Source organism: Bombyx mandarina, chromosome 28 (genome assembly GCF_030267445.1).
Source record: "Bombyx mandarina strain Sakado chromosome 28, ASM3026744v2".
Lineage (NCBI taxonomy): Eukaryota > Metazoa > Arthropoda > Insecta > Lepidoptera > Bombycidae > Bombyx > Bombyx mandarina.
The window spans coordinates 2,013,514-2,037,146 of NC_143233.1; the positions used below are offsets into that span (position 1 = coordinate 2,013,514).

The 23,633-nt window shown below is 39.1% G+C and overlaps 1 protein-coding gene across 2 annotated transcripts in view; it reads left to right on the forward strand.

Annotated features, from left to right (window-relative positions):
- The window catches only part of homer (protein), a 55,764-nt gene extending 39,311 nt beyond the window's left edge, over positions 1-16,453 (forward strand). Inside the window, exons 7-10 of one of the 2 annotated variants that reach the window (XM_089739158.1) lie at positions 5,353-5,519; positions 7,195-7,310; positions 7,512-7,628; positions 9,495-16,453. In XM_089739158.1, the coding sequence (XP_089595284.1) occupies positions 5,353-5,519; positions 7,195-7,310; positions 7,512-7,628; positions 9,495-9,536 (442 nt within the window). In that variant the 3' untranslated portion in view covers positions 9,537-16,453. The remainder of the gene's footprint in view (positions 1-5,352; positions 5,520-7,194; positions 7,311-7,511; positions 7,629-9,494) is intronic. The other variant, XM_089739159.1, reaches the window with a different exon arrangement.
- Positions 16,454-23,633: the final 7,180 nt, after the last annotated feature.

The following is a 23,633-nucleotide window of genomic DNA, read 5'->3' on the forward strand; positions in this document are numbered from 1 at the left end:
GCGTGCAACCCAATGGGCTGTGCTGATTATGCCATGTTTAATAAACGATAAAACCAATATGTTGAGACACATACGTGTAACGTAAGACCGGATCTACTATTCCACCATTGTGCTCCAAACATTCTCTACGGCAATTAGTCATTATTTACGCAGAGGGTTATTAGTGCTCGAATTTCGGCCCCACCCTGACTGATTTAGGTTTATTTTAGGTATATATATTTTTTTTTGTTGGTCAACACTAAAGCTACTAAGTAAAATAAAATAAAGTATGATATGCAGAAAAAATAGGTTTTTTTTTGCCTACCTATCCTACTAATCTTGGGGGGGTAATACTACTTTCAACTAAGGTGTAGTCGAACTTACGGGGCTCAGCCTGGCGAATTCGCTAACACCAGCCCTAGAAAGAGCAGTGCTTCGCTGAGTCCACAATCGGATCGGAATCGTGACCCACTGAGAAGGGGTTTTAATATGTGACGCTCGAAGTTAATTCTTATCTGAGACGACATAGGTACATAAGTTTCGCTTTACTTTTTATTTATTTATTTTTGTTACCCTTGTAGGCAGACGAGCACACGGCCCACTTGATTGTGAGTGGCTACCGTCGCCCATGGACTTCAGCAATGCCAGAGGCAGAACGAAGCCGCTGCCTAAAACTTTACTTAAAAATTGGCATTCGGCATAGAACTCAAATCGACACAGTTGCGTTACTCTATTGGATTATCCCCGTGAATGACATACCCATTTCGGCGTAGACGCTCTAGGAAAAATGCAAAAAGATTGTGGAATTATAATTAAAATCATCCTTGATTCATTCTTCACCAACGCAACCAGGCCACTTACAAAGTTTCCACATAACCAACTCGAGTTAGCGAACGTTGAAATGATCCTATCTCTGTCCACGTTGCGGAACGAACGCGTATTGATCGTGACGCTGTTTGATTGTTCAATTATCGTGTTTATATTATAAACTCCCTTGCTAGACATTCTTCTTCTTCTTCTATATCGTTCCCTCACTAATGAGGATCGCGACCACATGTGACGTTCTTCCACTGTGTTCGATCATGGGTGGCGTGGACCGCATGGTACAGATTACCACCAAGTGCTTCTGTTACTGGATCTGACCATCTGGCTGGTGTTCTGCCCTCGGCGCGCTTGTCCTCTATGCGACCCGCAATTATGAGCTTCTCTAGTTCATGTCTGGGAGACATTAGACCGCTTTAATCGTCTGTACCCTACTAGCCCAAGGGCCCATGGGCGAGTACCTGTATGTATTTGACCAGACCTGAATTTTTGTACATTGAGACCCCTATACCTACCATGCATGAGGTGGGGACTCACTAAGCTCAAAGTAGTCGACGCGCCGAGCGCTCCGGTAGGTCAGGTATCGATTTTTGACGGATTTTAAATCCATTTGACCACGTTTGCCGCTTTGAAGTTTCAACCACTTTGAGCTTAGTGAGTCCCCACCTCATGCATGGTAGGTATAGGGGTCTCCATGTACAAAAATTCAGGTCTGGTCAAATATATACAGGTATTCGCCCACGGGTTCTTAGGCTATAAAGCGTTGGTTTGACTAGATAAAAACCAATCTTGATTCCAATGTCTACGATGCTTTTCGATTAGCCGAATACATATTTTTTTTTTTTTTTTAATATAAATAAATATAAATATTTACTAACAATCACGCCACGTTAACTGGTCCCGTGATAAGTTCGTAAAGAACTTGTGTTACAGGTACCAGATAACGGAAATAAATGTAAGATTTTTATTATACACATACCTACACATATTTAATATATCTACATCCATAACCCTGGAAAAGACATTTATATTTATCATACATCTTCCTTTGGCGGGATTCGAACCCGCGACCCCCTTGTGTAGTGACCATGTCACTTACCACTACACCAGACGGCCGTTCAACAGCGTGAAGACGAAAGTCGTGGATGTGGTCGCAACCCTCAGACATGAAGAGGACGGTTGTTTTTTACTGGTGGTAGGACCTCTTGTGAGTCCGCGCGGGTGGGTACCACCACCCTGCCTATTTCTGCCGTGAAGCAGTAATGCGTTTCGGTTTGAAGGGTGGGGCAGCCGTTGTAACTATACTTGAGACCTTAGACCTTGTATCTCAAGGTGGGTGGCGCATTTACGTTGTGGATGTCTATGGGCTCCAGTAACCACTTAACACCAGGTGGGCTGTGAGCTCGTCCACCCATCTAAGCAATAAATAAAAAAAAAAGTACGATTTTAGGAGGAATAAGAATGTCTCCAACCTCGCCTTTGACAGATGAAAGATGTTTTTTACTGGTGGTAGGACGTCTTGTGAGTCCGCAGGGGTAGGTGCTATCACCCTGCCTATTTCTGCCATAAAGCAGTAATGCGTTTCGGTTTGAAGGGTGGGGCAGCTGTTGTAACTATACTGAGACCTTAGAACTCATGTCTCAAGGTGGGTGGTGGCATTTACGTTGTTGATGTCTATAGGCTCCGGTAACCACTTAATACCAGGTGGGCTGTGAGCTCGCAATTGTTCCGTATTCTAATGTAGTTGATAATGTAAAACAATAGGAAATTCTAGTTTGGGGCCATTTAATATGTAACATTTATTTTTTACTCCGGGTTATAATTATGTTATTGATTGAAATTATACCGTTTTGCCTATAGTGCTATGTCAACACACACTGTCCCAGTAAATTTCAATTCTAAAATCATAAAGGTTCGGTTGCGTACATCTAATGTTTGCAGATTTAATTTTTACCCTCCACCGCGCTCTGAAACATGTCATACTTGATGCTTCCTCAGAGCTTTGTCTTTTGAATAGCATCGTTAAAGAGTCTTGAGTCATCATCATCATCATCTCAGCCTCTCCACTGGCCATTGTTGAGCATAGACCTCTTCAATTGATGTCCAGTGAGGCGGTGCGTTGTCACTCAAATCCATTTGAGTATTTGGGTGTTTTTTTTATAAAATTTTTAATTTTTTTATTGCATAGTTGGGTGGACGAGTTCACGGCCCACCTGGTGTTAAGTGGTTACCGGAGCCCATAGACATCTACACCGTAAATGCCACCACCTACTTTGAGATATGGTTTCTAAGTTCTCAGTATAGTTACAACGGCTGACCCGCCCTTCAAACCGAAACGCATTACTGGTTCAAGGCAGAAATAGGCAGGGTGGTGGTACTACCTACTCGTGCGGACTCATAAGAGGTCCTACCACCAGTCATTAGAGTCCTACCACCAGAGTCACCACGCATCTCTTGGTCAGAATTGCTCATTTTCGCTTATAAATGAAAACCTTACCTTTTACCTTTAAAACTTACCTTTTCATTAGTCGAGTGTATGGTGACTGGTCTTTCTGTTTTGGTAATTTTTACCTTTAAAGATTACCTTTTCATTACTGGGCTGTACGGTTACTGATCTTTCTGTTTTGGTAATTTTTACCTTTAAAGATTACCTTTTCATTACTGGGCTGTACGGTGACTGATCTTTCTGTTTTGGTAATGAGCTAATGTTTTGAAATACAGAAAATTCTATTTCGGTCCGACCGTTTCAATATTATACTCGTAATCTAGGATCTTGGTAATTGCTGTGTTAGGATCGCGTGTGCGAAGCTAAAACATTTTGTTGTGTAATTGATCTCGGATTTATCGAAAGTGACGTTTAAGTGGCTGTCGTAGCGTTAACTATGAGAGTTCGTTAACGTGAAGCGATGTTTTTGTTAGTGTTATGTTTGTAATAAAAGTTAGTGTGTCACTGGCCGTCTTGAGTATCACTTGTCCCCATACGCGCTACACAACAGTTAGTATCACAGTTTAGTTTTGCAAGTAATTATGCTTTGGGATTGATAACGGGTCTTTGAATAAAATGACAGAGGCAAGTTTGTAGTCGTCGTGGCCTAAAGGATAAGACGTTCGGTGCATTCGTATCTAGCGATGCAACGGTGTTCGAATCCCGCTGGCGGGCACCAATTTTTCTAATGAAATACGTACTTAACAAATGTTCACGATTGACTTCCGCGGTGAAGGAATAACATCGTGTAATAAAAATCAAACCCGCAAAATTATAATTTGCGTAATTACTGGTGGTAGGACCTCTTGTGAGTCCGCACGGGTAGGTACCACCGCCCTGCCTATTTCAACCGTGAAGCAGTAATGCGTATCGGTTTGAAGGTTGGGGCAGCCGTTGTAACTATACTGAGACCTTAGAACTTATATCTCAAAGTAGTTGGTGCATTTACGTTGTAAATGTCTATGGGCTCCAGTAAACACTTAACACCAGGTGGGCTGTGCGCTCGTCCATCCATCTAAGCAATAAAAAAAGTGCTGAAAAAATTATTAAAAAAAGAATCTTAAATCCATTGTCAAAACAATCACAGTCTAAGGTTGTTCTATTCGAAGTAGTTCGAAAAGAAAGTTTGACTTGTAGATAAGTAGATATATGTTGAATTTACATAAAAAATTTCAAGATTGCTTTCGCATACACATCAGCATATCAACGGCGAAGCCAAGTTTGGGCTACCGCTAATGAGAATCCTTTCAAACTTGTAAGCCTAAACTATGATGACAAATCGTTTTTTGAGCGAAACACGACAAATTACAAATAACCGGGTTATCGAAATGCAAAATCATCGCACGTTTGATATGTAAGAATATGTAACGTGTGCGATTTTACCGCTTCGCAGTTGGCGTGTGTGTGTCGCGTGAGCTGTTTTACCGTGTACGTCTTGTTGCTGTGTGTGTATTGGACACGCGAATATCACGATAAAGGAGTTGTTCATGTGGGAGACTTGTGAAGCAGTGCGATATATAAAATAGATTCTAGAATCACCGAATTATTAGGTGAGCTCACGTGGCTCAAGCCTGACGATGTTGCTAACACGATCCCTAGCAAGAGCTGTGCTTCGCAGAATCTACCATCGAATCGGAAACGCGATCCACTGAGAAGAAGATCCGGTGAGAAACTCAGTGGGCTGTGTCTGTGGGTCAATTCACTCGTCGAGTCCTTCGTCGCAAGCGACGGGCTGGACGAGGTCGGTGACCGGTGCTTGTGGTACCTAAAAGCACCGTTAGTGGATCGGGAGGATCCGAAATGACGTTTGGCCACGTCAACTGTTTACCGTTCGGTCTGCAGGAATCTTCAATGCTTTCGTTACATGACTAGCAAACTGTACATTTTCATTTTATTTAAGGTCCTCTTACTTAATGCTTATCTGGATTATATTCCAGTATGATAAAGGCTTACATTCGGCGAGAGTTACAACTAGTAATAGTATTTTCCATTCCACACGTAGTTGGAATAGCTCACTAGGCTACCAACAATTAGATAGGGGAATAAACAGCATATTTGCTCAACAGCTCTGCGAACGCCAAGAAGTGGGAGGTAGAGCTGGCCACGTTGAAGAGTAACAATCTTCGACTGACGGCCGCCCTGCAGGAGAGCACCGCCAACGTGGATGAATGGAAGCGTCAGTTGCACCAGTACAGGGAGGAGGTCGCCAGGGCGCGTCACTATGCTGGAAAAGGTATTCTCATCGAGCCGGTATATTAATACGCTTTTATTAGCTTCAGAGACGTATGTATGTTTGTAACTGAATCTTTGAACATGATTTTAACCCCCATCAAAACGTCGGATTGACTCGAAATTTGGTATACTTATTAAGGACCGATGACAATTCAATATAAAAAAAAATGAAAAAAAAAAAATTGGAAAAAATTAAAATTCAACAAAAAATGAAAAATAAATAATAGTTTAAAAAAACTAACAAAATACGCCTGTATAGAAAATCTAAATCAAAAATAAAAAAATAATTTGAATGAAGAATAATGTAAGAAAAAATGATTTTATAGTAAAAAAAGCGTGGGGTGCATGGTATCAGTATTTATAAATATTTTATGAACAGATATGAGTAGAAGGGTTGATAATATCCTGAAAGGCACCCCACGCTTTTTTACAATAAAATCATTTTTTCTTACACTATGTATTCTTAATTCAAATTTCTTTTTTTTTAAACTTAATTTAGAAATGACGTGTAAATTTTTTTGATACGAAATTTATCTAATATTCCTTTTGGTTTGGTTTATTGAGACTTTACAAGGACTCATATGAAACGAGATTAGCTTTAATCAAAACGGATGGTTCATAGATACATACTTCTCAGTCGTATGCACTCTCTTGGCATATTGGTTGTGGTTATCACTTCGGGTGGTGGTGCGCATCACCAGACGTCGCCATTCCTTGCGTACCGCGGCCCATCTTGTCCAATTAGATACATACCACTCTTGAATAGCATACAAGATGGAAGCGCATCGTTCACGGATCAGAACTTTTTATTGCATAGCTGGTTGAATAATCTAACTGGTGTTGTGTGGCTACCGAAGCGCATAGGCATCACAATGTTACGGGTTATATTTAAGGTTCGCAAAGGCATCATCATCATTATCTTGCCTAAATCTGTCAAAATCAGTCAAGCTTCTGGTGTAAATGGTAGGATTGCCGTCAGTAAAATTGAGTCATCGACCTAATGATTCAAAGACTGGTTGTTTTGTAATGTCTATGGGATTCGTAAAAAAATATATAGCCTATGTAAATAAATGCGTTTGCACTCGAATGAGAATACATTGTATGCCTATTGAGTTTCTGGCCGGATCTTCTCATTGGGTCGCGATTCTTATCCAGTGGAAGATTCAGCGAAGCACTGCTCTTGCTAGGATTGTTGTTAGCGAATTCTCTCAGGTTGAGCCCGTGAGCTCATCTACCTGTCTTCGCGAAGCTGGAATAGCCCCATAGGCTATCAGCGAATAGGTAGACAAAAAAACTGTTGCGAGCGCACGGCCCACCTGATGGTGAGTGGTTACCGTCGCCCATGGACTTCAGCAATGCCAGGGGCAGAGCCAAGCCGCTGCCTATCGGGCCAAGCCGCTGCCTACCGAGCCAAGCCGCTGCCTACCTCACTTCGAGTAGTTCCGATTATTGACTGACTGCGTGCTATTTCTACAACGCTTTTATAGCCGATACCTCATCCCTAGAATGATCGAGAATATTCCACACCTCTCTAGTAGCAGTTTCCGCTATCTGACAATAGATGGCGTTGTAATTCTCGAGCGTTCTGGGTTCTACTAGATCCTTCGATATTCATTCGACTATTCGGCGATAGATGGCGTTACTCGAACCGGCGTAACAATACATTGTATCCGTAGCAGGGGACGCGAACGAGGTTGAACAGCTGAGGCAGCGCGTGGCCCAGCTTGAAGCGGAGCTCGCCCAGAAGAACGAAGAGCTCGCTCAGATCACCAAGTCCAAGAAAATCGAGCAGGTATTCAGTTTTGTATCCGACAGACAGACGTGGCTTTGAATTTGCACAGTTATAAGGCAATGAACTTTTGGCCAATATCGGCCAAGTGGAAGTCTTCCCGCCCAGTTCATCATTCGCATTTCAGGAGTCAGCGAGAAAGCAAAGGACCGATATTCGAATCTGACAAATGAATGATTTTCGTTAATTGTAATCTGTCGACAGGACGCGGAAGCGAAGTTAGCGCAGAGCCAGCTGGAGCTAGCCATAGCGGCTCAGGAGGGGCAGCGGCAGGTCGTGCAGGCCCTCGCCGACCAGCTCGCCCGCCAGCTCGAGGACCTGGTGAGTACTCTGCAGCAGCGCTATTGCAAGGTCGTTCAAATATTACGTAAGCACTATAGGGGGGGCGGAGTAGTCTTTGCTTTTTTTTATGACAGTCTAGAATATGGTGATTACGTCAGCAGTAGTTTTTTTTTTTTTTTTTTTAAGAGATTTTATGTCCTGGTAACTAAGACCTTTAAGTCATGTCTTATTTTACTTTATTTTCTTAATTTTATGAAAAATGATAATATGGAGTGAAATGAAATGAAGATGATTAATTTGAGACATTAATCAACTGGGATGAAATTTAATGAAATGAGATGATATGGGATGAAATATAATCGCAGTAAAATGGTGGTCATTTACTGAGATTTTTTCAGTGGACTTTTTGGAGGAACCCGAGAAGTGACGTCCAGCAGCTTTGTTTCATTTTCCCACATTTGTGCACTTTCACAGATATTAAACAGTTAATAAACCACCATTATTACACATTTAAACCTGAAGAAACACTAAATAGACAAAATAAAACAAATCACACAACTTCACTCCTCGCGTTCCCGCCAAAAAGTCCGTCAGCAGTAGTTATTTACACATATTGCCAACCTACACATTGTCTATTTCGGGGATTACCATAAATAATTAATACGTTTACGCACGCGCGTAGTATACCAGTTACAGGCCAGCGCGAGCGTTAGCAACGAGTAACGTCCAATATTTTAATGAAGTATTTAAAATGTATATAATATAATATAGTTAGTTCCTTTGTCATCTGGTTCGTGTCCGTCTTTTAGGAAGTCAAAAAAAGTACCGCCTTTTTTTTTCAACGCTGGTGAATCCATTTACTGATACCTGGTCCCCTGGATGGGGGTAACGAACCGGGTTATGTCGAACTTCGGTGCCTCCTGAGAGGAAGAGGGGGACGAGGAGGGCCAAGGTCCTCCACCTTCCCGAATTCCTCGTAGGAGATTAAGACTTGAAAAACAAAAAAAAAAAACTGTCTGCCGCTAGTCACGTACACCCTCGTTCCATTTCTCTCTTTATTTTTGAATTCTTGTCAAGTGTCTGTCTTAGTCTGTGTCTAGTCGATGTAGGCCTTATGTCCCGTCAAAGAGGTTGCACGCCACGACAGCATACATTGCCTGTTACCACCAGCTTTTCTAAATGGTCACCTCTCTTTCTGGCAATGTGCATATCGAGTTGGAAGTCACAATGTTATTGCTGCTCCATTCCCTAAACCGAAACGAGAATATTATTAGCTCTTTATAGATTTTATTGGCAAATCTCGAGCGCGTAGCAGGAAAGGACCATACTTCGACAGCTCGTGTGGTTTTATTAAATTCCGATGAAGATAGCCTTGTCTGAAATCTTCGTATGTCTGTGGCAGTAATATTGAGCTATTTGTAGCTTGTAAGAGTTTAGTATATCTATATATTAATACGTGAAGCGAAAACTTTGTATCCCTTTTTACGAAAATTGCGCAGACGGAGGAGTATGAAATTTTCCACACTTACAGAGAATATAGAGAAGAAGTGCACAATGCTAATATTTTTTTTTAAATAATGCATAAAAGATACATTAAATCAATAAAGAAACTATTACACACACTACATACCATGTATTTGACACACACACGCATGCATACTATTTATTGTCAAACTTTTGTTCTTGACGTCTGTTGTCAAATTGAGAATAGATTATGTATTGTTTGTCTTTGTTAATATTTTTTATAGTGTAATCTTGGCGAAATTTGTGATTATAGAAGTATAAAATACAATCATAATAGTGTACAAACTCACAATTCCAATTAATTATAGTCGAATTTCGACTACTGCGGGACCTCTAGTATAAAATTATTTTGTAATAATGTATGTTTAATAAATTTTACAGGCAACGATTCATCGAGAGCTGAACACGGCTCTGCAAACATGAGACGCGGCCTGCGCCCCGCCCCCCGCTATATACGCGTCCGTGTGTAAAGAACGACCGGATATTAGGGGTGATAGGCCGGAGATTAGGGGGGAGAGGCCCGAATTTAGGGGGGAGAGGCCCGATTTTCGGGGGGACCGACCTGAGATTAGGGGCGAAAGGCCTGAAATTAGGGGGGAAAAGCCAGAGATACGGGAGAGACCGGAAATGAGGGGTGACAGGTCGGATCGGCGTTTGCCCCTCCTGTTAAGACCGGACGCGGAGGAACCCACCTACGTCACAGTCAAAGCGAAGAAATGAAAAGGAATATCGGTATTTCGCAAGGTGCACGAGTTCTTTTAAGTGTTTTTTTTCCTTTATCCATCTCCATTCGTTCTCCACAAATAACGATCAATGTTTTTCACGTCCATAGCTTTACTTATTGATATTAAGTGTGTTAATGATTTCAATTTTTTCTCGAATTTTTCTACGCCTTTAATAAGTTAAGGGGAATGGTCGATTGGTGTTGCCATTATTGAACACTAATGAATGCCCACAGAAAGTTGTATCTTTGAATGTATAGGTTTTTGACTTCAAATAAAATTTCAATGACATGTCTTCAAGTCATGTTTTTTTTGCATTTTCTTGTTTTTTTATTTGTTTTTTTTTTTGTTAATTTTAGAATAGAATAATAATAAAAATATTAATAATTTTGGAATAGAAATTGAATTTGATATCTATAAAATTTGAATTTGATGTTAAAAACCTATAATAATTATTAAAAAAAAACTTTATTTAGTTACTTATTATTTGGAAAGAGCAGCACATGAATTTTTGATACTTGATATTAAACTGAATATCTTTGTACTGACACTTGCACAGAAAGTTGGATCAAAAATAATAAAAATAACGATCTGACAGTATAATTTATATAAGGGATGTTTTTTTTTTAAATTAGAACTATCATCCCCTCATAGTTGTTGTAAAACAAAAACCAATACCTCTGTAACTACTCACCGAAACCTACTTAAGAGCAAAACGCATCAATTCTGATACGTCTAAAAGTCATTATCATTCTGCCCCCATATGACGTCATATGTAATGAAGTTCTATTCGTTCGAGTCTTGTAACATTTTTTGGAAATCATCATAATGAATTCTGTCCTATTAATTATTGACTAGCTTTGGGGATGTAATTCCAACGCAGAGTTAGTCGGGTGTGAGGGGGGTTGGGACGTCAGTGTTTTAACGAAATCCAAATGAGATTTTTTTTTGTTCTTTAGAGATACATGTATGCTCTAAATCGTAAGCTGAAGGCGAATAGTTATCGAATACCCATCAAGTTATTTATTATATTAGTTATTTATTCGCTTGCTCATTGTTTGGGGCGTAGGTAAAAAACATAAATAAAATACTCTTTATTTTTTAATTCGAATTAGCCGCATCATGTTAACGCCAAAAACGTTATGAATAATAATTTAAATAGTTAAATTATATTATTTACATAGATATTTAAAATGTTTATTATATGTATTTGTAATTGATTGATTGGATTGTATTTAGAAGTTGCACGGTGGAATACCGAATCATGGATTCTATCTATCTCTTTCTCTCTTTTGAATACTCTATCTCGCTCTCTCTCTATTTCTCTATGTGTATTTAAGTTGATTGTATATTTTAAAGGACGCATTTGCGAATGACGGTGCACAAAAACAAATAGTTTTTTTTTTGTTACTAAATAAATACAATTTTTTTTGGTTCATTACTGTTTGATGCATACTCATTTGCCGGCGTGTCTAAACTTACGGCGAACTGTGCCATTGTAGTAATCTTAATTAAAATAATATTTGAAAAAAAACGTATAAATATATATAACTATATAATTGTAATAGATATTATATTAATTAATTATTAATTAAAAACATTTTAACATTTCGCGTTTGATCCTTTAACTGCGAGACGGTTGCAGGAAAATGTAAATAATAAAATGTTTTTGTCTCTTTCCCTCGTGGCGTACTGTTGAGGTGTGCGAGCGAGAAGGAACGACGTTGGACTACAGCAGTTCTTGTCATGGGTCTCTGAATTGTATCGATAGAATAAACTTTAATCGTTTTATAGTAGTAAGTTTAAATATATATAAATTTTTTGTTTGTTATTAATTAAAGCCGGGTGGGCCGTCGATAAATCGATTTCAAACGCTTTCAAACGATCGATTAATCACCGAGAAATCGATACGGGAAATAAATCGATATGTTTTTATACGCGGGATGTTTAGCAAATATATTTGTAATGCTGTGGTATATGCGAATAAACAAAACAATGATTGTCGAATAACTATTAAAAAAATACATATCGAAGGGTGAAAGGCGTTTTTTTTTTGGTTCGAGCGACATTTTTGCAATTTTACAGGAGATACATTTGAAGTTTTAAATTTGGAAAAAAATATCATAATAAAAAAAAAAGTTCAGCTACTTCAATGGGGTAGATTTAATTGAAATTCAATTAAAAACATCGAATTGTTGATGCTAATATCAAATAAAACGGACGTTTAATTACAAAGATAATTAATGTCGCTTAAATTAAATAGTCTTTCACTTCTCGATATAAAAATGTATTTGCAGTTTTATATTTTCTCGGACGATAGATGGCTCTGTCAGCCAAGTTTCGTGGCTTCAGAGATAGTTTAATTTTGATTGATTGCTTGCGTATAATATCCACGATGTCTTCCCACGTCGGTTCGGGTCGAAGGATTAAGAGATAAGTTTACAATTAAATAAAATACATACATTATTTGAAGGCTTCCGTGATGGCCACGCTGACAGTTTGTTGGCAGTGTATTGGCCAATCGACACTGTTAATAACACGCCTTTCTGGCTGCCGCTAAGAATGCTCCCGATTGAATCAAATTTGTACAGATAATACAAGAGCATAATATTATTATCATTATGGTTTATTTTAGAAAACATTTAATATTTCGTTCCTACCGTGTAGGTTAATTAGTATTGTAATGTTATAATCTGTGTATGTTTATTAATGTTTCGATGTTATTAATTAGTAGGTATGTAAGAAAAATAGTAGCCACGGGTATATTTTTGTGTTGGAGTCGTATCAAATTTACATTCGTTTTAAAGTTTTATTGAAAATATCGTTACTGCGTTTCTGTTCCAAAGTTGGCCGGTAGATGTCGCTTTGATACATTTTTTTTTTGAGATCCAATACTGTAATTTTGAAGTTTGTTAACTCTTTTCGTATTGCGTAGAGAAGTTAAATCTGAAGATGCGTCCCAAGTTCAAAAGTATACTCGTAGATTCGTATAAGAATAGTTAGTTAGGTAGTCTAGGACGACCACGTCATGATATCCGTCTTATTTTTTTCTATCTCGAATATTTACCGGTTCGTTTTGATTTGATTTCTCATTATCGAAAGCCCTGTAATTTAATAGGATCCCCCTAGAAAACTAGTGATATTCGAATTTTGCACAGATAACATAGCTAATAAAAAAAAAAGTTATTTAAAAAAAAAATCATGTCCAATTGAAAATGCAATTCTGAAGTTTGAATGTTTTGAACAAACATCCGAATGTGTGTGTTATCTGTGCGAAAGTGAAAAAAAAAAAAAATGAAACCTAAAAAATATCATTGTCAAAGGCTGAGGACGATTTTTAAGATATGCAATGTCTTCAAAACAGGGTAATTTTTATTTAAACGTTTTCGTCTTTTTTTCCTCTTCCTTTCTCACTTTAGGAAACTTGTTGAAGTTAAATGGCAATTTAAAAAGAAATAAAAGCTAATTGATTTGAAATACGGTACCGCAATGATATTAAATGAACACGAAACAATATCCGGATTTGCCTTGCCGACCAAAACGTACGGATTTAATTACGCGAAAGCAGCAGACTTTAAACCTTTGGGTCATGTTAATAATCTCACGCAAGATACATGTTAATATATAAAAAAACAGTTTTAAAGTTTGACAAGCGGTGATCTAGTCTGCAATCAATAATTTCGCAAGGTCATCGGTCACGCTTCCAATGGATATGCACTGGTTTATTGGTATTCATCACGGAGGGTAGGGGTGAGGAGAACATCCTCAAATGGGGAACAAGTTTTAAGTGTACAGCTGTCAGGAAATAGTAACTAGAAATCCTTACAAAAGAGTACTAGCGTAGCAAACAGTGCTTTTTTTTATTGCTTAGTTGGGTGGATGAGTTCACAGCCTACTTGGTGTTAAGTGGTTACTAGAGCCCATAGACATCTACAACGTAAATGCGTCATTCACCTTGAGATAAAGGTTCAAATATAGTTACAACGGCTGCCCCACCCTTCCAACCCAAACGCATTACTGCTTCACGGCAGAAATAGGCGGGGTGGCGGTACCTACCCGTGCGGACTCACAATAAGTCCTACCACCAGTAATTACGCAAATTATAATTTTACGGGTTTGATTTTTATTACACGATGTTATTCCTTCACCGTGGAAGTCAATCGTGAACATTTGCTGAGTACGTATTTCATTAGAAAAATTTGTATCCGCCTGGGGTTCGAACACTGTTGGATCGCTCAACTCGAATGCACCGGACGTCTTATCCTTTAGGCCACGACGAATTCTAACCGGATCGGAGAGATCCCGCGAGAAACTCAGTGGGCTGTGTCTATGGGACTTACATCCTCGTTATATGGAACGCCCAATTGATATAAGGCATAAGCCTGCGAGATGGTTGAACCTACCTGTGTGCTCAGTGCGAGTTTTTTAACATTCTCGATAGCGTAAAAGTTAACTCCAATTTGTATGGAGTTGTAACGTTTGCCTACGTTTGCCGCCAGGGGCCCTGTTCTAACTGCATACAGATTTGAGTTAACTTTTACGCATTCGAGAACGTTAAAAAACTCGCACTACACACACTGTATCGTTCGAAATCATACAAACAGTACTTTGTTGAAGTAGTAAAAAGCCATTTTAGTTTGCCTTTGACGAATAGTTTTGTATACTAAGAGATTGTACTCCTTACCTGTGCCCTCCATATTTATTAATGTATGTTAAAAAGAAACCCTGATTTTTGGTAAATTAAAAGTGAGAAACAATTTAATATATCTGGAATATACTAAATTTTATACTCCTTTTGTTTTTCTCGTAACAAACAGTATTAGTTTGATCACACTTTATTTATTTATTGGATGTATTTGTAATTAATTTTCCTTTCTTAGGCAATTTGATATGAAATCTGTTTATAAATATATATATAAAAAATGTATGTGTATGTCGTTTAAGCTTCGAGATTCACTGCGGTCGGTGAAACTAGGCAAATCAAAATTGGACAGGCTAGTTGAGGTCGGTTGGGCTACCAATTAAGACTCGGACCTCTCGTCTCAAGGTGAGCATTCACACTGCAACACCCGCCTCTTTCTGGCGTGAAGCAGTAATGCTTTTCGGATCAGGTCGGTCGTGCTTGACATCAGATGGGTCGTGAGCTCGTTCACCCCTCTTAGTAATAAAAAAGGTAGGTTTTTCTTTTGATTAAGAGTTGGACCGTCACCTAGCGTGAAGTTTTAGGCCTGTTAGAGATACAGCCCTAAAACTTCAGTGTTCAGATTTTTTTTGTTTCATTAAAATAGAAATAAATTAGCCCTGGCTCAATCACGGCCGCGGTGGATTCGTCGCTTTGATTTCGCGTAGTGAATACATTATTCTGTTGAATAATAAATAAACGTATGTTGTACAGTAGAAATAATTGTTATAACCGATTTACAAATGTTTCTTTTCTTATTATTATTTTTATATAAATGCGTGTCTGACTGGGAGACACACATTTGTATCTGCAGTATGAGTCGATGAAGATTAACACGAATTAATAACTCTGTAGCGGTATTTACGATATCTGAATATCTGTTTTGGACGATTGGTCTGGCCGCGTTAAGGAAAAATAAAAATAAAAACTGAATATGTAAATTGTCTATTCTTATTGTATAGGTACTAGCGACCCGCCCTCGCTTCGGTTCGGAAACATCAAATTTTATTATCGATAGCTGAGTCCCGCGATGTTATCCGCGCTTAATGTCGTAACACGGGTGACGCCGCGAAAAAAAAATAGCCTAAGTTACTCCTTATGTCATCAGCTACCTATCAGTGAAGGTCTCGTAAAAATCGGTCCAGCCGTTCCAGAGATTAGCCGGAAAAAACAGACAGACAGACAAAAATTGTAAAAAATGTTATTTTGGTGTATTTAAAGGTCATAAACGCATATTCAATTTTAGGAATTGTCGGTTGTTATATCAATACAGATAAGCGTTAGAATCGAATAGCAAAATCTACAGAGTTATTGATCGTACGTTACGCCATTAGGCTTTTCATAAGCAACTGTTATAATTGTAGTTTTAGTGGCCCGAAGCGCCCACCGACTTTCCGAAAGGAGTGCCAATGTTTTTGTTACTAAGCGTCAGAATTCGGGTCACTAAAAACACATGATTCGCGTGTTTTTTAGCCAGTAATTAATCAATCTACCTAATGTTATTCAATGGACTGTGTTGGGTTTTACAATGACGCAACTTATGGATTAATTAAATTGCTTTAAGCGCAACTTAGGGTATATTGTAAGTATGATTTTGAGCTTAATAGCTTACGAAATAGCGCAGAGTCTGTTTTTCTCAAATGTAAATATCGATATTGTAAATATATTTATTATTTGATCGTAGAAAGTTTGTATGTATCTTTGGTAGTATTCTAAACTTTTTTCTCGGAACTACCCTCGTATTTACTTAAGATAAACGCCATCTATTGATTAAGGGACAAAACTTTTGATTTCCTTTGTTCGAAGTTAAATACCTAACCTTCACTGTCGTGAAATACAACACAGTCTTAAATACGTGTATGTAAGTAATATCTTCCATTAGTCTCGTAGTGACTGTGTCGTGCAGTTTGCGTATTAAAAATTAAATATGAATTTAATTGGCAGTTTTATTTTAATCGAATTAATATATGTATATTATTATATATTTTCCCCCCACCTAATCGCCTATTCCTAAGAGGCTATTCCAGTTATTCTCGGGCGGGTAGGTAATCTCACGGGCTTAGCCTGAGAGAATTTGTTAACGCTAGCCCTAGCAAGTGTAGCGTTTCGCAGAATCTACCACAGGATCGGAATCACGACTCACTGAGAATATTCCGGCGAGAAACTATATGTGTCTATGGGATTGAACGTACGTCCGAAGAATGGTGACGCGTGTTCATATAACAAAATATATTTATGATGACTTTTAAAATTTTTCTAAGACTCCAAAACGCACTGGTTACTCATAGATTTTAATGTCTCGGAATCCGATAGCTACGGTCGGAAGTGAGGACGCGCATATCGTGAATAGCAACAAATCTTATCTCCTACAAAGTATTGAATGGTCTGGAAGAGATCGCTTTTACTGATAAGACCGGCTATTGTACAAATGTATCTGCTTGTAGACTGTTTCTGAATGTAAATTGTGTTTTCGTGTGCAATGAATTGTATTCTCTCCCTCTATCCCTACCTCCCTCCCTTCCTCCCTCCCTTCCTCCCTCCCTTCCTCCCTTCCTCCCTTCCTCCCTTCCTCCCTTCCTCCCTTCCTCCCTTCCTCCCTTCCTCCCTTCCTCCCTCCCTTCCTCCCTTCCTCCCTTCCTCCCTTCCTCCCTTCCTCCCTTCCTCCCTTCCTCCCTTCCTCCCTTCCTCCCTTCCTCCCTTCCTCCCTTCCTCCCTTCCTCCCTTCCTCCCTTCCTTCCTCCCTCCCTTCCTCCCTCCCTTCCTCCCTCCCTTCCTCCCTCCTTCGAACCTCAGCAGCGAGGAAACGAAGCGAGGAGGAATAATGTCCTTCATTCTTCAATGGAGGAAGTTCTATCCGCTGGATTGATCAAGTGAAAATCTTTACTAAAACCCCACATAACGAGTGCGTGCGCCAAGCCTCAGCTCGCTATGGAGAACAGCTGTAAAGGCTTTAATAAACAAGGATTCTACATGACCACGACTGCTCTGCCAAGAGCAACCGACTATGATGATGATGATGATGATGATGAAGACTGTCCTTATAAAATTTCACACCTCATTGATGTGATGGCTGGTAAAGTTATTCAAACGTAAATACATATAAGGATTTGGAATAAAGCTAAATACTTGAACTCTCGTGAAGCATAAAAATGTTGTGGCAAATTTTGTAGAATGGTTTTTCGGAGTAGTTCCTAAATCTAGTTCTCTGGCCTTGTAAGTTGTCAAAGTTCTATTAGAATCGAAATATTGGCAATTAGTGGTAGTTTAATTGCTTTTTAAATTTCCCTTCTATAGAAAATCATTTAATTTATTTAAATAAATATAAATTGTAGATAACATTGTTGCCTTAGCAGATGGCACGACCAGTCTCATAAAAAGTCCCAAAATTGGTTCAAATTTCTCAACATTGACGGTGACGATATTTTAAGTAAAATTTTCTTTAACGCTGTATTACAAGGGCGGGATGATAAGTAACTAGCCTAACAATAAAACACATAACTTTCCGTGATAAAATTAATTTTATTTTTCGACGTAGTCTCCGTGAACCTCTACGCACTTATTCCATCTTCGTTTTAAAGCAATAATGCCTTCCATAAAATGATTTCTTTCGAGGCCTGCAAAATACTCCTCTACAGCGGCTATGACTTCATTATTTGTAGCAAATTCCTGTCCGCCCAAAAAATTTTTGAGCTTAGGGAATAAGTGGAAGTCTGATGGCGCTATATCAGGCGAATAAAGTGGGTGGGACAGCAAATCATACTTCAATTCGTTAATTTTTGCCATAGCTTTAAGACATGTGTGAACCCTAGCGTGGTCTTGGCGGAAGATGATTTTTTTTCGCCAAATCTGGTCGTTTTTGCTGAATACACTGATGAAAATTATCTAGAAGATTAGCGTAATATTCTCCATTAATCGTTTGACCTTTAGGAAGGTAATCTACCATGAAGATCCCATCTGCATCACAAAAGACGGAAGCCATCACTTTTGCAGCCGACTTTACAGCCATGGCTTTTTTGGAGCCGGGCATCGCGATTGCGTCCACTGTTTTGATTGAATTTTTGATTCTGGCGTGTAATAACGAACCCATGTTTCATCTGTTGTTACAAATCGACGTAAAAATCGGCATTATTACTCTGAAACGGTCCAGATATTCTTTTGACTTTTGCACCCGAATCCTCTTTTGATCGTGCGTAAGCAATCGCGGCACCCAACGGGCCGATGACTTTTTCATATTTAATTCCTCACTTAGTATATGATGTACCCGGTCTTTTGAGATACCTGTAGTATCAGCTGTTTCAGATAACTAAAATCGTCGATCTGTTAAAACCATATCATGTACTTTCTTCGAGCGGGCTTCATCTTGGATACATGTACGACCGCGTTTAAACTCAGCCACCCACTTTTTTACTGTGGCATAAGAAGGAGCACATTCTCCCTTAAGCATTATTTAACTCGTCATAGATATCTTTCCCTTTCATGCCCTTCATATGAAGAAAGTTTACCGCTCTTTGTTCAGATTTATCCATTTTGAAAACACTTGACGAAATATATTTTCAAATGACAAAAAATCAATAAAATTTTCATGCCACCAAATTCAAATTTAGAACACAGGTAGCCAGAGATACGAATTTAAAAATGACATATATATTTTTTAAATTTAATTTTTTAAATAGTAGAGGCTAGTTACTTATCATCCCACCCTCGTACTTTTAAATTTGACAAAACGTAAAAGGGATACTGAAAGAAGACAAATAACTAATCAGGTCATCAGTATTGTCACACAGTAAAAACTTTTCTTTTAGAATGCTGGCCACAAAAAAGTTTATTGAATTCGAATTTCGAATTGTTCATGAAAATAAAAATGTATACTTTTAGAATTTTACTCATTTTTAAATATGGAGTGGACGCTTAAAGAAGACCGTGTTGCAGTTATTGCGTTGAATCGTTGCGGTTACGCGCCAATTCAAATTTTTAACATACTGAAAAATTTGAATATAACCAAAAGATTCGTTTATCGTACCATCAAACGATACAATGAAGACTCTAGTGTAGATGACAGGTCAAGAAGTGGTCGCCCTCGGTCTGTTAGGACTCCAGCAGTGATAAAAGCTGTGAAGGCGCGAATTCAAAGAAATCACAAACGCAAGCAGAAACTGTTGGCCCTTCAGATGGGGTTAAGCAGAACTACGGTGAAAAGGGTGTTAAATGAAGACTTAGGGCTTCGGGTATATCGAAGAAAAACAGGACATCGTTTGAATGCTCGTCCAATGGACCTGAGACTGAAGAGATGCCGCGCTTTGTTGAAGCGGTACGCGGGAAAAAAATATCGGGAAATTCTTTTTTCGGATGAAAAATTTTTTACCGTAGAAGAGAGCTACAACAAACAAAATGATAAGGTGTACGCACACAGTAGTGAAGAAGCGAGCAACCGTATTCCGCGTGTCCAACGAGGTCATTTTCCATCCTCGCTCATGGTATGGTTGGGAGTTTCTTATTGGGGCTTAACAGAGGTACATTTTTGTGAGAAAGGTGTAAAAACGAATGTAGTTGTGTATCAAAATACAGTCCTGACGAACCTTGTGGAACCTGTTTCTCATACCATGTTCAATAACAGGCACTGGGTATTCCAACAAGATTCGGCGCCAGCTCATAGAGCGAAGAGCACACAAGACTGGCTGGCGGCGCGTGAAATCGACTTCATCCGGCACGAAGACTGGCCCTCCTCCAGTCCAGATTTGAATCCGTTAGATTACAAGATATGGCAACACTTGGAGGAAAAGGCGTGCTCAAAGCCTCATCCCAATTTGGAGTCACTCAAGACATCCTTGATTAAGGCAGCCGCCGATTTTGACATGGACCTCGTTCGTGCTGCGATAGACGACTGGCCGCGCAGATTGAAGGCCTGTATTCAAAATCACGGAGGTCATTTTGAATAAACTTTAGTGTCATAAGAATCTATGTTTTGTTAAGTTCATTTTGGTATATGAATGGTTACATAATGAATAAACTTGTTTCAATTATTTTACATTAAACATGTGACAGAATTTATGACCTGACTAGGTATATAGATCTTCAGGACTTAGCGTGTGAGAAAACGAGATAGATTTTTTTTTTTTTTTTTTAAATGCTTGGATGTAGACGAGCTCACAGCCCACCTGGTGTTAAGTAGTTACTGGAGCCCATAGACATCCACAATGTAAATGCGCCACCCGCCTTGAGATATAAGTTCTAAGGTCTCAAGTATAGTTACAACGGCTGCCCCACCCTTCAAACCGAAACGCATTACTGCTTCACGGCAGAAATAAGCAGGGTGGTGGTACCCACCCGCGCGGACTCACAAGAGGTCCTACCACCAGTAAAATTCTGAGAGTTTCACTCCTTTTTTTTTCTACCTATGCTGATAGCCTTAAGGTGCTACTTCAGCTTTTACCTTACGTGTAGGTGAGCTCACGGGGTTCAAACCGAAAGTGTTGCGAACATTGGCCCTAGCAAGAGTAATGCTTCGCAGAATTTTCCACCGGTTCGAAAACGCGACCCACTGAGAAGATCCGGCGAGAAACTCAGTGGGCTGTGTCTGTGTTAATTTACTCGTCGAGCCCTTCGTCGCAAGCGATGGGTTCGGCGACGACGGTGACCGGTGCTTGAGGTTTGACTCCTACCGTTGGAGTTGCACATAATTTTTTTACCGTTCACCGTTTCACTTGGTCGTTGCGAACTGAAGATGCTGCTGTTGTGAGGGTCACGACCAAGTCGCTGTATACCCTTAGCACATCTTGCTCAAATTAAGTCGTGGTAGATCCTTAAAACCTAAACCGTAATCTATAGTCACTGGTGGACCTGGTAAACGTACACAGGTCTTTTATCTGAAAATTACAAATCTTTTTGAATACGTTTGTAACAGTCAGTGATGAAGTCTTACAAATCTACGAACACCAGCAAAATGTCACGTTCCGCCTGAGCGTGCAAGCGAGAGCGCGGAACAAGCGATAGAGAGGCACGATCGGTCCAAGCGCTGGTTTGTGACATATTTATCTCTCTACTCGCGTGACGTCAGAGCTAGCAGTTCGAATTGTTCAAAGCTACTGATGTTATGACGTAAACCTTTTTTTTTACTAAAAATGTTATTAAATTAGGTACCGAATTTTTAATCTAAAACCTTCTCGAATTCACTAGAACACAGAAAAAATTTCATCAAAATCGGTTCAGGATCGAAATCGTTTAGGATTTATTTATGTTTATCAAGATGAGTGTCTAATTCTGTCGCAGAGCCAGATCAACTACGACACTCTTTATTTTATGCCATTGCGGCTACAACCTCATATCTTAGGGCGTTCTTTTGTCCATATATTCAAAAGAAATAAAAGAAAATGATATTATGCTTAAACACTGTCAGGGTTAGTTCATTACAATCATGAATATCTCAACCATAGATATTGTTTTAAGCGAAATTTTCTGTACAATTTAAGATGCTTTTCAAATGACGCGCTTCGCTGCAACCTACCATTGTTCACGAGAAAGAGCAGTATAAGTTACAGATTACGATTTTTTCTCGATTGTTCCTTGATTTCCTGTTTGAAGCGAAATTAAAAAGGGTGCGTGTACTTATGTACGCGCGTAAGAAGTTATACTTTATTTTATTTTTATTTTTTGTTAAATATAAAATAATTAGTAATAAACATTTAACGTTAAAAATGAATGCTAATAACACTTTTTTTACGAGAGTACATGCGCGAAAGTTCACCTGCGGCTATATTCAGACTCGCCAAGTTACGTCGGTCGTATTGTAATGAGCGATTTAGTGGGCAATTTCATTCTGTTAATTTTGAGTCACGGTGCGCGCGCATCGTAAAATTTCACTCTCATCAATTTTTTTAAAACGCGCTTAAAGAAATATAACTTCAAAAAGTGAAGTTGAATATTTGCAGTTTTAACTTTTTATGTATTACTTGTAATTGGTTACTATTTATGTCTAAGAAATAGTCCTTGCTAAGATTTCTCCATGTAATTAATGCTAGAAACTGTAGTCTAGTGAAGGAAATTCTATGATCGAGACAAAAAGTATGTAATTTATAAATATATTAGAAGGAAAATCTTGAAAAGTATTCTATCTAATTTCTTCGGAGACTAAATTCTATGTATGTTATAATATAAACAAGTTCATCTTTTTTTAAATTCCATCCAGTTTCAAATAAAAACGATGCTAAATAACTTATAACATAAAAAATCCGAACATAGAAAATTCTCGAGAATTTTACTGTTGGTAAGGACTTCTTGTGAGTCCGCACAGGTAGGGACCACCAACTTGCTTATTTCTGCCGTGAAGCAGTAATACGTTTCGGTTTGAATGGTGGGGCAGCCGTCGTAACTATACTTGAGACCTTAGAACTTATATCTCAATGTGGGTGGCGCATTTACGTTATAGATGTCTATGAGCTCCTATCTGGACGATAAGACGAAGTGAGAGGGCAAAGATCGACGCTTTTGAAATGTGGTGTTGGAGACGGATGTTGCAAATTCCACGGACAGCACGCCGGACCAACCTGTCCATTCTTAAGGAGCTCGGTATTTCTACAAGGCTGTCCGCTATCTACTTCCAACGTATTCTCGCGTACTGCGGCCACATCGCTCGTAGAGGCCCCGATAACTTGGAGAAGCTGATGGTAGTTGGTCAGATTGACGGGAGAAGATCACGCAGACGCTCACCTACCCGCTGGTCTGATCTGGTTAAAACACTCACCTGCCTGCCAATAACCGAGGCTATCAAGACCGCCGAGGACAGGAAGACGTGGGGAAGCATTGTGCATCGAGTGGTCCACACTTCAGACTAGACACGACCTTCAGCAATGAAGAGACCGACTCAGAAGAAGATGAGCTCCAGTAACCACTTAAAACCAGGTGGACCGTGAGCTCGTCCACCCATCTAAGAAATTAAAAAAACACGATCCACTCTTCACACACACAATTATAGTGCAGTAATAAAACAAGATATCGTCACTAGAGGGATACTCCCTACGCTACGTTATCAAACCCCTAATAATATTTCTGCCCAACGAAACCAACCCAAAAAACCGTTGACCGTATAATATAATGTCCATAAAAACTGACATTGGAACGTCA